Source organism: Culex pipiens, chromosome 1 (assembly GCF_016801865.2).
Source record: "Culex pipiens pallens isolate TS chromosome 1, TS_CPP_V2, whole genome shotgun sequence".
In the NCBI taxonomy this organism is placed as follows: Eukaryota; Metazoa; Arthropoda; class Insecta; order Diptera; family Culicidae; genus Culex; species Culex pipiens.
In genome coordinates, this window is record NC_068937.1 from 79500395 (window position 1) to 79513343 (window position 12949).

General features: G+C 43.4%; 2 protein-coding genes across 2 annotated transcripts; both read left to right on the top strand.

Annotated features, from left to right (window-relative positions):
- The first annotated feature begins 3666 nt into the window (after positions 1-3666).
- On the top strand, positions 3667-5485 carry LOC120430445 (uncharacterized). Its single transcript, XM_039595557.2, has 4 exons — positions 3667-3746; positions 3797-4094; positions 4618-4720; positions 4780-5485. Exons 1-4 carry the CDS (start codon positions 3667-3669, stop codon positions 5142-5144), a joined length of 846 nt encoding a protein of 281 aa, XP_039451491.1. The 3' UTR covers positions 5145-5485.
- A 1823-nt stretch (positions 5486-7308) lies between these two features.
- Positions 7309-8260, top strand: LOC120430446 (uncharacterized). The gene is made up of 3 exons (XM_039595559.2): positions 7309-7543; positions 7606-7850; positions 7906-8260. The coding sequence occupies exons 2-3, from the start codon at positions 7785-7787 to the stop codon at positions 8161-8163; spliced, it is 324 nt and encodes a 107-aa protein (XP_039451493.1). The 5' UTR covers positions 7309-7543; positions 7606-7784; the 3' UTR covers positions 8164-8260.
- Positions 8261-12949: the final 4689 nt, after the last annotated feature.

Below are 12949 nucleotides of genomic sequence, written 5' to 3' on the forward strand. Positions count from 1 at the left end.
TAAACGAAGGGCGAGGGGGTTAACAAATCAAAAAATCCAAATTTTAGCGTTACGTAATAAAAGAAGTGTACCTAAATGAGCAGGCATTCGTTGGTTGGTTTCTAGCCGAGTTCTAACACAGTTTCCATTTTCTTATAGATACATAAATGTAGTGACATTCTAGCAGGATTCTTACAGAACCAGCTCTGCTAAAATGTTTCGTGCCTGGGCAACGTTATTGCTTCACCGAGTAACAGCATCAAACTTTTTTTAGTTCAACTAAAGTTCAACTTTAGTTATTTATCAACCCACACCAACAACTGAGCAATTCTCTACCAAAACCGGAAATGGATTTTATTTGTATTTTTTTTGTTGCATACGCAAGATATGGACGTCCCTCGTCAGCTCGACTCACTGGTGGTAGTGAAGCTACCGCGCAGTCGATGTCACAAGAGCTGAACATCAACCAGAACAAGCTCAGCCGCCATCGCGCGCAGCCAGCGCGTTTGGCTCGGCCCATTTTAACTTGTTGTTTCGTCTTGTAATTAGTGAAATAAATGTAGTTTTAATGTGTAAATATTGTCTTTGTGCCTCGACCATCACCACCTCGTTCACCCAAGTCGAGGACACAAAATTTTTATTTGGCTCAAACTTTGTGGGGGCCTTCCCTATGACCAAATAAGCTATTTTGTGTCATTGGTTCACCCATACAAGTCTCCATACAATTTTGGCTGCTGTCCATACAAAAATGGTATGTAAATATTCAAACAGCTGTAACTTTTGAGTGAATTTTCTGATCAACTTGGTGTCTTGGGCAAAGTTGTAGGTATTGTTGAAGACTTTTGAGAAAAAAATAGGCACACGAAAAAAAAATGTGCAGATTTTTCTATCAACTTTTTTTTCACTAAAACTCAATTTCCCAAAAAACGTATTTCTTTATTTTCGAGATTTTTTGATATGTTTTAGGGGACAAAAATCCGCAACTTTTGAGCTATAGAGAAACATGGTCAAAAAATCTGCCGCCGGGTAATGATTTTTTGAAAAAACAGTGATTTTTGGAAAAAATCAAAGTTTTATGCAAAAACAAGTTTGACATTATTTTTTAATGCAAAATTGAATTTGCAATCGAAAAGTACTTTACAGATTTTTTGATAAAGGGCTCCGTTTTCAAGATATAGCCACCCAAAGTTTGATTTTAGCGAAATATTTGCAGTTTTTAAATTTTTAAAAATAGTGACCATGAGTGACCATTTCTAAAAATATATTTTTTGAAAAGTTCTGAAAATTTGCTATAAAATTGTCTAAGAGACATTGAAGATTTGACCTCTGGTTGCTGAGATACAACGGCTTAAAGAAAAAGAAACACGAAAATTGAAAATTTCTAAGTTTCATCCAAACAGCCCACCATTTTCTAATGACGATATCTCAGCAACTAATGGTCTGATTTTCAATGATTCGTGAAATTTTCCGGTCCTTTTGAAAAAAATATTTTGAAAATTTTTAAATCAAGACTTACATTTTAAAAGGGCCAAACATTGAATATTACGCCCATTTAAAATGCTAGTCTTGAATTAAAAATTTTCAAAATATTTTTTTCGAAAAGATCGAAAAATTTCGAATGTTTCATTTATTAACATTGAAAATCGGACCATTAGTTGCTGAGATATCGTCATTAGAAAATGGTGGGCTGTTTGGGTGAGACTTAGATAACTTCAATTTTCGTGTTTCTTTTTCTTAAAGCGGCTCTATCTCAGCAACCCGAGGTCCAATCTTCAATGTCTCTTAGACAATTTTATAGAAAATTTTCTGAACTTTTCAAAAAAAAATATTTTTAGAAATGGTCACTCATGGTCACTATCTTTAAAAATTGAAAAACTGCAAAAATTTCGCTAAAATCAAACTTTCTGTAGCTATATCTTGAAAACGGAGCCCTTTATCAAAAAATCTGTAAAGTACTTTTCGATTGCAAATTCAATTTTACATTTAAAAACAATGTCAAACTTGTTTTTGCATGACACTTCGATTTTTTCCAAAAAACACATTTTTTCAAAAATTCATAACTCGGCGGCAGATTTTTTGACCATGTTTCTCTATAGCTCAAAAGTTGCGGATTTTTGTCCCCTAAAACATATCAAAAAATCTCGAAAATCAAAAAATACGTATTTTGGGAAATTGAGTTTTAGTGAAAAAAAAGTTGATAGAAAAATCTGCAATTTTTTTTCCGTGTGCATATTTTTTGCTCAAAAGTCCTCAAAAATACCTACAACTTTGCCGAAGACACCAAATTGATCAGAAAATTCACTCAAAAGTTACAGCTGTTTGAATATTTACATACCATTTTTGTATGGACAGCAGCCAAAATTGTATGGAGACTTGTATGGGTGAACCAATGACGCAAAATAGCTTATTTGGTCATAGGGAAGGCTCCCACAAAGTTTGAGTCAAATAAAAAAATACAAAAAATAAAAATGGTCGAAATCGGCCGATTTCGTAGAGAGTTGCTCAACTGCGTTACGTAATAAAAGAATGCTCTTTTACGCTGCGTGGTGGTATACACGGTTACTGAAAATCGCACTTTTGGGAGTTCAGAAATCGCTCTTTTGACAGTTCGCTTAAACGAACTGAAAAAAGTGTGATTTCGCGAACTCGAAAAATGGTAAAAATTAGAGAGCCTGGATCTTATTAGAGAACGGACATCTCAAACCAAAAGTACCAATCGAAGCACGAGAACTGTCAAACGGAGGTACCAATCGAGCATAAGACAAAGGATTTTGCTCGATTGGTACCTCCGTTTGACAGTTGTCGTGCTTCGATTGGTACTTTTGGTTTGAGATGTCCGTTCTCTAATAAGTTCCAGGATCTCTAGTAAAAATCGCCAAAAAACGAGTTCAGTTAAGCGAACTCCCAAAAGTGCGATTTTGGACTTAGCGAAATTTTTGAAATTCGTTGAAATGTTTCGTCTTAAATATCTATTGATAGTTTGTTTTTGCGCTCCGGAGCTTCGGGTTGATTTTCAGGTAAGCCTTCCAATGTTGGCAAAAAAGTTCGGTCCACCGGTGGACGGATTACTGGACAAGAACGCAAGAGGAATCCGTCCGCCGGTGGACGGATTGCCTTCCAATGTTGGCGAAAAGGTTCGGTCCACCGGTGGACGGATTACGCAAGAGGAATCCGTCCGGGATTGCCTTCCAATGTTGGCGAAAAGGTTCGGTCCACCGGTGGACGGATTACGGCACAAAGTTTTGCAAGAGGAATCCGTCCGCCGGTGGACGGATTGCCTTCCAATGTTGGCGAAAAAGATTGGTCCACCGGTGGACGGATTACGGCACAAGATTTTGCAAGAGGAATTCGTTCACCGGTGGACGGATTGTCTTCCGATGTTGGCGAAAAAGTTCGGTCCACCGGTGGACGGATTACGGCACAAGGTTTTGCAAGAGGAATCCGTCCACCGGTGGACGGATTGCCTTCCAATGTTGGCGAAAAAGTCGGATTACTGGACAAGGACGCAAGAGGAATCTGTCCGCAAGAGGAATATTTCCACCGGTGGACAGACCTCACTTTCCGAAGATCTTTTCGATTCCAGCCTTGGGCCGGACTGGCCGGAACGATAACATCGCCGCATCACAGGTGTGCGACGGGGTTCGCTGAACCTCCCGTCCTTTCGTATTATTTTTATCACCATCTGCGATGGATCCCTCGTCCCTACCAAGAACGCGTTCCGGACTCCCTACCAAGTACGCGTTCTGGACTCGACCACCCTCAAACTGGTAAAACTGATTCTTGATTAAGCTTATCTGTAACTAACCTTTTTTTTTAGGTCAACTCGGACATTCCCGGAATCCCGGAAAAAAACATCCGGACGCTACCTGGCAGCCGCGTTGAAGCTGTACACGATTAATCTGGAAGATCTGAAGCTGGTGGGATGTCAGACGAGTGCGCATCGGTTCCACAAGGTCGTGTGGAGTCTGCTGGATTTTGGTACGGCCACGACCACGAACCCGAACGGAGTCATTGTCGGTGGTTGCGAAGGTGGCGTCATCCAGGTTTACAGCGCTTCGAAGCTGTTGGCCGGGGAGAACGCGCTGATGGTCCAGCAGGTCAAACACAACGGAGCGGTGCGCAGTATGGACTTCAATCCGTACCAGAATTAACTGCTTGCCTCGGGAGCGTCGAGGTCGGAAATCTACAACTGGAATCTGAACAACACGGCGGCGTCGATGACCCCAGCAACGAAGGCGCAACCGTTTGAGGATGTTCAGGGTCTCGCGTGAACTCACAGAAATGACTCAGCCATGGCGGATTGGGAGCGGAGCCGGTCCAAATTTGTACTACGAGGCGGCCACCGTGCAGCAGCGACAACACCACAGCGAAGAAATGTACCAAAAACCTGGCAGCAGTACGGCGCGCAAGAAATCCTACCAAACCTCGCTGATCCGGTGTCTGGACTTTCTGGATCGTGATCGGGTACGCCGACGGGCGGCTCGAGTTCTGGGACGGCACCACCGGCAACTTGAAGGTAAGCTCGTAGATCTCAAGTCGTGTTGGCAGCTAACTGAGGTGCGTTTGTTTCAGGGCATTCACGAGACGGAGTACACCCGCAAGAACGGGGTCACCAACATCAAGCTGACCGGGGACAAGGTGATGGCGGCCCGGCTCAGCGACCGCATCGACTTCCTGCGGCTCAAAACGTACACCAAAGGTCGGCAGATCGACTGGGGATTTACCTCCGCGTACCGGCGCAGTAAGTTTTATCAACTCAATCGTCCAAGGATCAATTTTAACAACTTCCAAAATTTCCAGCGCACATTCTCACCGGTTCGGCGGGTAGCTTAAGCATGTTCCAGCAGCCGAACGGTCCGGCCAGAGTTCATCACGCCTCGGAGGAGGAGCTCCGCGGCATCCAGGTGTTTCACCAGCAAGGGCACCAGAACCGGAACCGTCATGACCGGCAGCATGGACCACACGGTGTAGTTGTCGTGAAGGAGAGTCACCAGCTGCAGTTTACGCTGCACGGTCACCTCGTGTCGTGGCCCGTTCGAGCCGCCGAATCCCAGCTGGATGTGACCTCGACCGATGACTACCGCAAGATGCGCGAGTACGAGCAGGAAACGTTCCTGAGCATGGTCAAGCAGGTCAAGAACGCCGGAGCAACACTCGCAATCTAACAGAGGGGATTCGACGACGAGGCGAACAAATTACTGCTGCAGCAAAAACTGCCTTGCGTTCCCTGTCCCCTTCTGTGGTTCCGAAATCGTACTGATCCCCATCGCCACCAGCGGCAGAATCGTGCCTCGCTTGGGCTAAACTACACAGAGGAAGTGGAACTGGTAACCGGAACTCGCCTGTTGTCGTCATCGTGCTTCCGGCCTTTGGCACCGAACCTAAAAATCGGCGGAGTCACGCGATCCTGCCCGGTGCATTAACTCCAAAATCCATACTTTTTATAATTGTTTGAGTTTTTAGAGTGAAAATAATAAAATAAAAATAGCGCCGTGTTGATAATTTATTTTAAACTTAGTTTTCATTTAAATTCCAAAAGAGAAATCCAAAAGCGCCCGAAGGTAGGCAATCTCTTAACCTGTGAAATATTTCCCCAGCTCGAACTCGGCAAATCATGAAAATCATGATTTTGCCAGTTCGACCCACTTTACCAAAAAAAGTGTTATCCGAGTTGAACTCCAAAAATCATGATAATTACATTTTTTTTGGTTTTATTTGGTAAGCGTGTAGCTGCCTCTTTTATTACACTGAAGATAAAAATTACGACCAAAATGTGTCGATCTGACACATTGAATGTGTACACCGCGTTGTTTTGAAATCGATGTGTCGATTCTACACATTGCGCTGGTTTTTGCTCAAAAAGCCATCCAATGTGTAAAATGTTCTTTTGCCTGATTCATCAAAGTTGCCGTTGGGTGTCGCCACTAGTCTGGGACTTAGAAATAAACATGAGCGAAAAAAAACATGCGGTTTGTTTGCTAGCGGAATATTTGTGATTTTATTTCAATTATTTCGTGTAAAACTGGCACACAAATGTGGTAAGTTCCTTTGCAGAAGTTTAGAGCTTACGGCGGTGCCGTTTGTTCTATCGGGGAGCTGGTATTAATGGACAAAAAGTGCGTTTTCCGAGGTCAACTTTTTTTTCCTTTTCCACAGAAAATGGAGGCTTGATAAAATTTGTCTTCCGGACTGGAAATACGACTTATGGCCACTGACACGAAGAACCATCCTGTGCTGACGCTGGTAAAGAAGGTAAGTTTGTTTTGGACAAAAATGGAATGAAATAGAAACCCTTGTAGAAACCTTTATTTTTATTTTACCTATTTCCAGCAAATCGTTCCCGTGCGCAAAATGCCCATTTCGCACCGTCGCTCTTCGTCCAACTCGGATAGCTCCAGAAGAGCGGTTCTGATTTATCCGACTCGGGCTCGAATTCCAGCTTAAGCAGTTCGTCGTTGACTCGTCCTCGCGGCGGCGACGAAAAAAAGGTGACACGGTCCGACAACGGCGCGGTTCGAGTTCCAGCTCGGATGACGCAGGTGGCGAAGAAAGATCAAGCTGATAAGGCGTCGGCGGATGGAATGAAGCGGATCGTGACGAAGAAGGTTGCGAGAGCACGTAACGAAGATCCGGGTGAACAGGTCCAGTCCGCGGGAGACGAGCCACCTGGGGAATGTGCGGGATGTGTCGCCGGGGGGGAAAGTTGGCATCGTGAAAAAGGTGGTCGCGGTGGAGCAGGACATGCTAGCAGCTGTGGTTGATGCGGGAGCGGGTTTGCTAGAAGGAACGGGAAGCGCGAGGTGGCGATTAAGGAGAAGATTTAGTCGCGGAAGAATCGCTCGCCTAAGTCGCGATGTCACCGCGGGGATCTTCCCGAGGCCGAGAATTGCTTAAGAAAAAATCGCCGGATCGCCGGAACCGGTTGCTCGCTATCGTAATGCTCCGGCTACCGTTGTTTGAAGAACGGAGCGTTCTCCGGATCTTCGGCTGGACGATCTTCGTGGACGGAAAAGATCGTGATCAGAGACTTCGTGAGCGAGAGTTGTCCCGAACGGGAGGAAGCGTTGACCCGGTGTCGAGAGAGACGGCGCGAACAGGACCGGCACCGAGCTCCGGTACTGGATCTGTAAGTCAAGGTCGCGACCTGGATGAAGGTTTGGACAAAGATGATCAACATCGGGATGTGACGTCCGCCGCCTCGCGGCATCATCGTAGAGTCGAAATGAAGAGAGAACTGCCAGCATTACGTGGACAGCCTGGGCTGTCATAACGAACAGCTGAACGAGTGGAAGAAGCGATTCGAGTAGCGGAAGAAGAGAAAGTGTAGCAGCTGCTGGAACGATGGGGGCAAGCGCTAATCCCGAATATGTCAGAGGACTGGTGGTCTCAGCGTAGGAATCGATGCCGATGCATCGGGGACGAGGAATCTTCGATAACGGCAGCTTGGCTTCCCGGAGTCGGGGGGCGAGGCGTGGCGAGAAGCGGAACCGAAGAAAGAAAGGTTAACGCATCCGAATCGACGGAAGTACCAAAAGATTCAGAGCATGGAAAGTGGGCGATGAAGGTAGGTTTGAATTTGTTTCATATTGATGGGAGATTCTAAGTAAGTTTTTACTTTCATTCCAGAGCTGCCGTGCGGCTACCAACGACATCATCAAGCTGGGTTTCCCCGCTCGCTGCCAATTGCGCTAAGGGTCAACTAATTGGATGACTGGCCGTGACATGGTTAGTGCTGCTCAAATTAGTTTGGAGAAAGACTGCTGCTGGTGCTGGTTCCGACGCGTGAACTCGCCAAGAATTTCCCGATGGTAGTACGTGACTTGGACATGCACAACTCGTGCAACTTTGGCGGCGAGTTGGAGGGACCGCTGGTTAGATTTCAGTAAACAATATTTTGTGAACTTGCTGACGTTGGTTCCGTTTCAGGTTCGTGACTTGGAACGCGGCGTTGAGGTACACAATCCTGTGCTGCTGCACGTACTCGTCGAAGCCGATCCGCAAGATAAGCCTGTAGGCGATGCACAATATTCTTCAAATCGTGTCCAGCAGCAAGCTGCTATCTTTGCTGAAGATCGGTTGCTGAAGACGGGTTCAGAGTTACGTCACACCCGGCCCACGGCTCACGCCCGGATCGCAGCTCTGCCTGGAAGAAAGTGTCGACCTGACCAACAGTCGGGAAGTTAACCACGAGCGCGAGTCTTCCTTTTCGTCAACAAACACCAAGCACAGCGACGATATCAGTGACAAACTGTTATGTATTATAAATTACATTTAATTCTTTGTTTGAATAAAAAATCTAGTCTAATTTAAAAGCCAAAAAAAAATAGTCCATTCTCCAACAGGTGGCAGCACAGGATTCCCGCTATTCATGAGCTTCCGATTTTTGCCACCAGGCGGCTACCGCTTAATCAAAAGTTACACATTGGGTGCGTTTTTGGCCAGAATCCAGCCAATGTGTTCCGGGCTGTTTACTCGGCGCGATGGTTCAAGCGTGGTCTTGTGCGAAAATGGTTGGATTCAACGCTTTTTGGTGTAATTCTGATCTTCAGTGTACACTGTGAAAATATCCAGGATTACTACACAAAAGTGTGTAATCCTACTTGAACCTACTGCCCAGTCCACTCAATCGGAATTCAGTTCGGTTGTTGCGTTTGAAACGGAATACTTAAACGATTCGAATTTAATTCCGATTGAGTTGACTGGGTAGTACCACGGGTATGAATTTTCAAGTAATTTCAATATGGCGACTTGTATCAGGAGAAAGTGAGGCATTTTCGCTAGTTCTAACTGTTCTGTGTTTATTTATGTTATTTATGTTATTTATGTTATTTATGTTATTTATGTTATTTATGTTATTTATGTTATTTATGTTATTTATGTTATTTATGTTATTTATGTTATTTATGTTATTTATGTTATTTATGTTATAATGTCCGTCCAAAAGAGGTGCTGCAAAAAACTTTTTTTGTTCCAATTTTCGAACAAATCAGCAACAATTACAAGTTTGATAGTCAAACTATACTTAAAAACTAGTTTTGTTATTTGTTTTTGCAAAACCTTTTGCCTCTTGGTGGCGCTTTGTATTAGTATGTGTGTGGTCGATGTTTGCGGACGTGCACGCAGAACACAGAACAGTAAGAACTAGCGAAAATGCCTCACCTTCTTCTGATACAAGTCGCCATATTGAAATTACTTGAATATTCATACCCGTGGTACTACCCAGTCAACTCAATCGGAATTAAAATAGAATCGTTTAAGTATTCCGTTTCAAACGCAACAACCGAACTGAATTCCGTTTTAGAATTCCGATTGAGTGGACTGAGCAGTAGGTTCAAGTAGGATTACACACTTTTGTGTAATCATAGTTGAACTAAAAAAAGTTTAATGCTGTTACTCGGTGAAGCAATAACTTTGCCCTGGCACGAAATAGCAGAGCTGTTTCTGTAAAAATCCTGCTAGATATGTTTGGCACCAGCATAACAAATGGAGAGCTCACGCACTCTAGCACTCCATTTGTTTTGCTGGTGGGTACCAAATTTAACCTCAATGTTTTTCGTGTACGTTCACGCAATACATGCGCACGTAGATAACTCTATAAACAGGGCAACTACCACCACGCAGCGCCACCAGCGTAAAAGAGCATTCTTTTATTACGTAACGCAGTTGGTGGTGTGGGTTGAGGGGGTGGGAGGTTCGAACGAGTTAAGTATTTTTTTGAAATTTGTATTAACATTTTAAACGAAGGGCGAGGGGGTCAAAAAACCCAAATTTTAGCGTTACGTAATAAAAGAAGTGTACCTAAATGAGCAGGCATTCGTTGGTTGGTTTCTAGCCGAGTTCTAACAAGTTTCCATTTTCTTATAGAATTCTAACATAAATGTAGTGACATTCTAGCAGGATTCATACAGAACCAGCTCTGATAAAATATGTCGTGCCTGGGCAAAGTTATTGCTTCACCGAGTAACAGCATTAAACTTTATTTAGTTCAACTAAAATTCAACTTTAGTTATTTATCAACCACACCAACAACTGCGTTACGTAATAAAAGAATGCTCTTTTACGCTGCGTGGTGGTATAGCTGCCTCGTTTATTACACTGTGAAAATATCCAGGATTACTACACAAAAGTGTGTAAACACAAAAGTGTGAATATGGCGACTTGCATCAGAAGAAAGTGAGGCATTTTCGCTAGTTCTAACTGTTCTGTGTTCTGCGTGCACGTCCGCAAACATCGACCACACACATACTAATACAAAGCGCCACCAAGAGGCAAAAGGTAATTACGAATATATTTGGCACTTTCGTTTCGGTTTTGCAAAAACAAATAACAAAACTAACTTTTAAGTATAGTCTGATTCAAACTTTGTTGCTGATTTGTTCGAAAATCAATATGGCGACTTGTATCAGAAGAAAGTGAGGCATTTTCGCTAGTTTTAACTGTTCTGTGTTCTGCGTGCACATCCGCAAACATCGACCACACACATACTAATACAAAGCGCCACCAAGAGGCAAAAGGTAATTACGAATATTTTTGGCACTTTCGTTTCGGTTTTGCAAAACAAATAACAACACTAACTTTTAAGTATAGTTTGTCTCAAACTTTGTTGCTGATTTGTTCGAAAATTTGATCAAAAAATAATAAGTTTTTTTGCAGCACCTCTTTTGAACGGACATTTTTGTTGCCACCTTTTGGTTCCTTAGATTAGCAATAGATATTTTCACAGTGTAATAAACAGGGCAGCTACCACCACGCAGCGCCACACTGAAAGCCCGACCATGGTCATTTTAAAAACATGGCTTTTTGGTAAAAGTAAACGCAAATATTGAGTTGAGGTTCAAGTAGGATTACACACTTTTGTGTAATCATAGTTGAACTAAAAAAAGTGTAATGCTGTTACTCGGTGAAGCAATAACGTTGCCCAGGCACGAAATATTTTAGCAGAGCTGGTTCTGTAAGAATCCTGCTAGAACGGTGGATCATTTTTGCTAGAATGCTGTAAGAATATCCAGCTCTGTGAGAACTCTGCTAGAATTCTATAAGAAAATGGAAACTGTGTTAGAACTCGGCTAGAAACCAGCCAACGAATGCCTGCTCATTTAGGTACACTTCTTTTATTACGTAACGCTAAAATTTGGATTTTTTGACCCCCTCGCCCTTCGTTTAAAATGTCCATACAAATTTCAAAAAAAAACTTAACTCGTTCGAATCCCCCACCCTCTCAACCCACACCAACAACTGCGTTACGTAATAAAAGAAAGAAAGTGAGGCATTTTCGCTAGTTCTAACTGTTCTGTGTTTTGCGTGCACGTCCGCAAACATCGACCACACACATACTAATACAAAGCGCCACCAAGAGGCAAAAGGTAATTACGAATATGTTTGGCACTTTAACAAAACTAACTTTCAAGTATAGTTGACTGTTAAACTTGTAATTGTTGCTGATTTGTTCGAACATTTGATCAAAAAAGTTTTTTTGCAGCACCTCTTTTTGACGGACATTTCTGTTGCCACCTTTTGGTTCCTTGGATTAATTATGGATATTTTCATAGTGTAATAGTGAGTTATCTAAGCCCGAGCTCACGCACACTAGCACTCCATCTGTTTTGCTGGCGGGTACAAAATTTAACCTCACTTTTTTCGTGTACGTTCACGCAATACATGCGCACGTAGATAACTCTATAAACATGGCAGCTACCACCACGGAGCGCCACCAGCGTAAAAGAGCATTATTTTATTACGTAACGCAGTTAGTGGTGTGGGTTGAGGGGGTGGGAGGTTCGAACGAGTTAAGTATTTTTTTGAAATTTGTATGGACATTTTAAACGAAGGGCGAGGGGGTCAAAAAATCCAAATTTTAGCGTTACGTAATAAAAGAAGTGTACCTAAATGAGCAGGCATTCGTTGGTTGGTTTCTAGCCGAGTTCTAACACAGTTTCCATTTTCTTATAGATACATAAATGTAGTGACATTCTAGCAGGATTCTTACAGAACCAGCTCTGCTAAAATATTTCGTGCCTGGGCAACGTTATTGCTTCACCGAGTAACAGCATTAAACTTTTTTTAGTTCAACTAAAGTTCAACTTTAGTTATTTATCAACCCACACCAACAACTGCGTTACGTAATAAAAGAATGCTCTTTTACGCTGCGTCCCACTCAGCGCGCTCCGTTTGAATTCCGTTTAGAATTCCGCTTGAGCGAAAAAAGTTCGATTCGAATTCTAAACAGTGTTCGTTTTAGATTCTAAACCGCATTCCGTTTCAAACGCAACAACCGGTTCCGTTTGAGTTTTCGCCGCAAATCGGTTCAAGCGGAATTCAAACGGAATCGAAACGGTATTGACGGGTTGTTTTTGACTGATTCTTTTTCTTCTTCTTGTTTTTGCTTGTTGGTTTTCTTTTTTTGTTTTGGTTGAATCCAAAGTTAATTTGAATTCAACCAGAGAGGTTGTTTTATTTTTCTTAAAATTTCTCGTTAAATTAAACACCCACCCGAAACCAACCCCCCAGTCCTCACATTTTTTATTTTCCATTAATAATAAACAACAAAACTCCCCCGGGGCAATCCGTAACGGCGTCATTCTTGGTGGCACCGGTCAACACTTCGGATTCTTGCCACTGCCATCGACGTGCAGCTCCATTAGGTTGACCAAATCGAAGCGGACCAAGTGTAGTGCTTGTTGGCAACTGGGCCGGGCTCAGCGGAACAAACTGGCTGTACTGCGTCGGGAACTAGATGTTGGAACCTGCCTGCAGGAAACATTGTGAATCGGCGGTGGCACCATCCGGTTGTACGTCTGGTACGGCACATGCGTCACCAACACGGCCGACCGCCCGGAGATATCGCCCTGGGTGGCATCCTGCGGGGGCAGCAAATCTCCCGGTGAACTTTCCAAGACGAGCTGGGTTGATGCTGCCGGTAGACCGGTGCTCCCCACGACGAAGACGACGAGTTTCCTCCCGCGACGCAGGT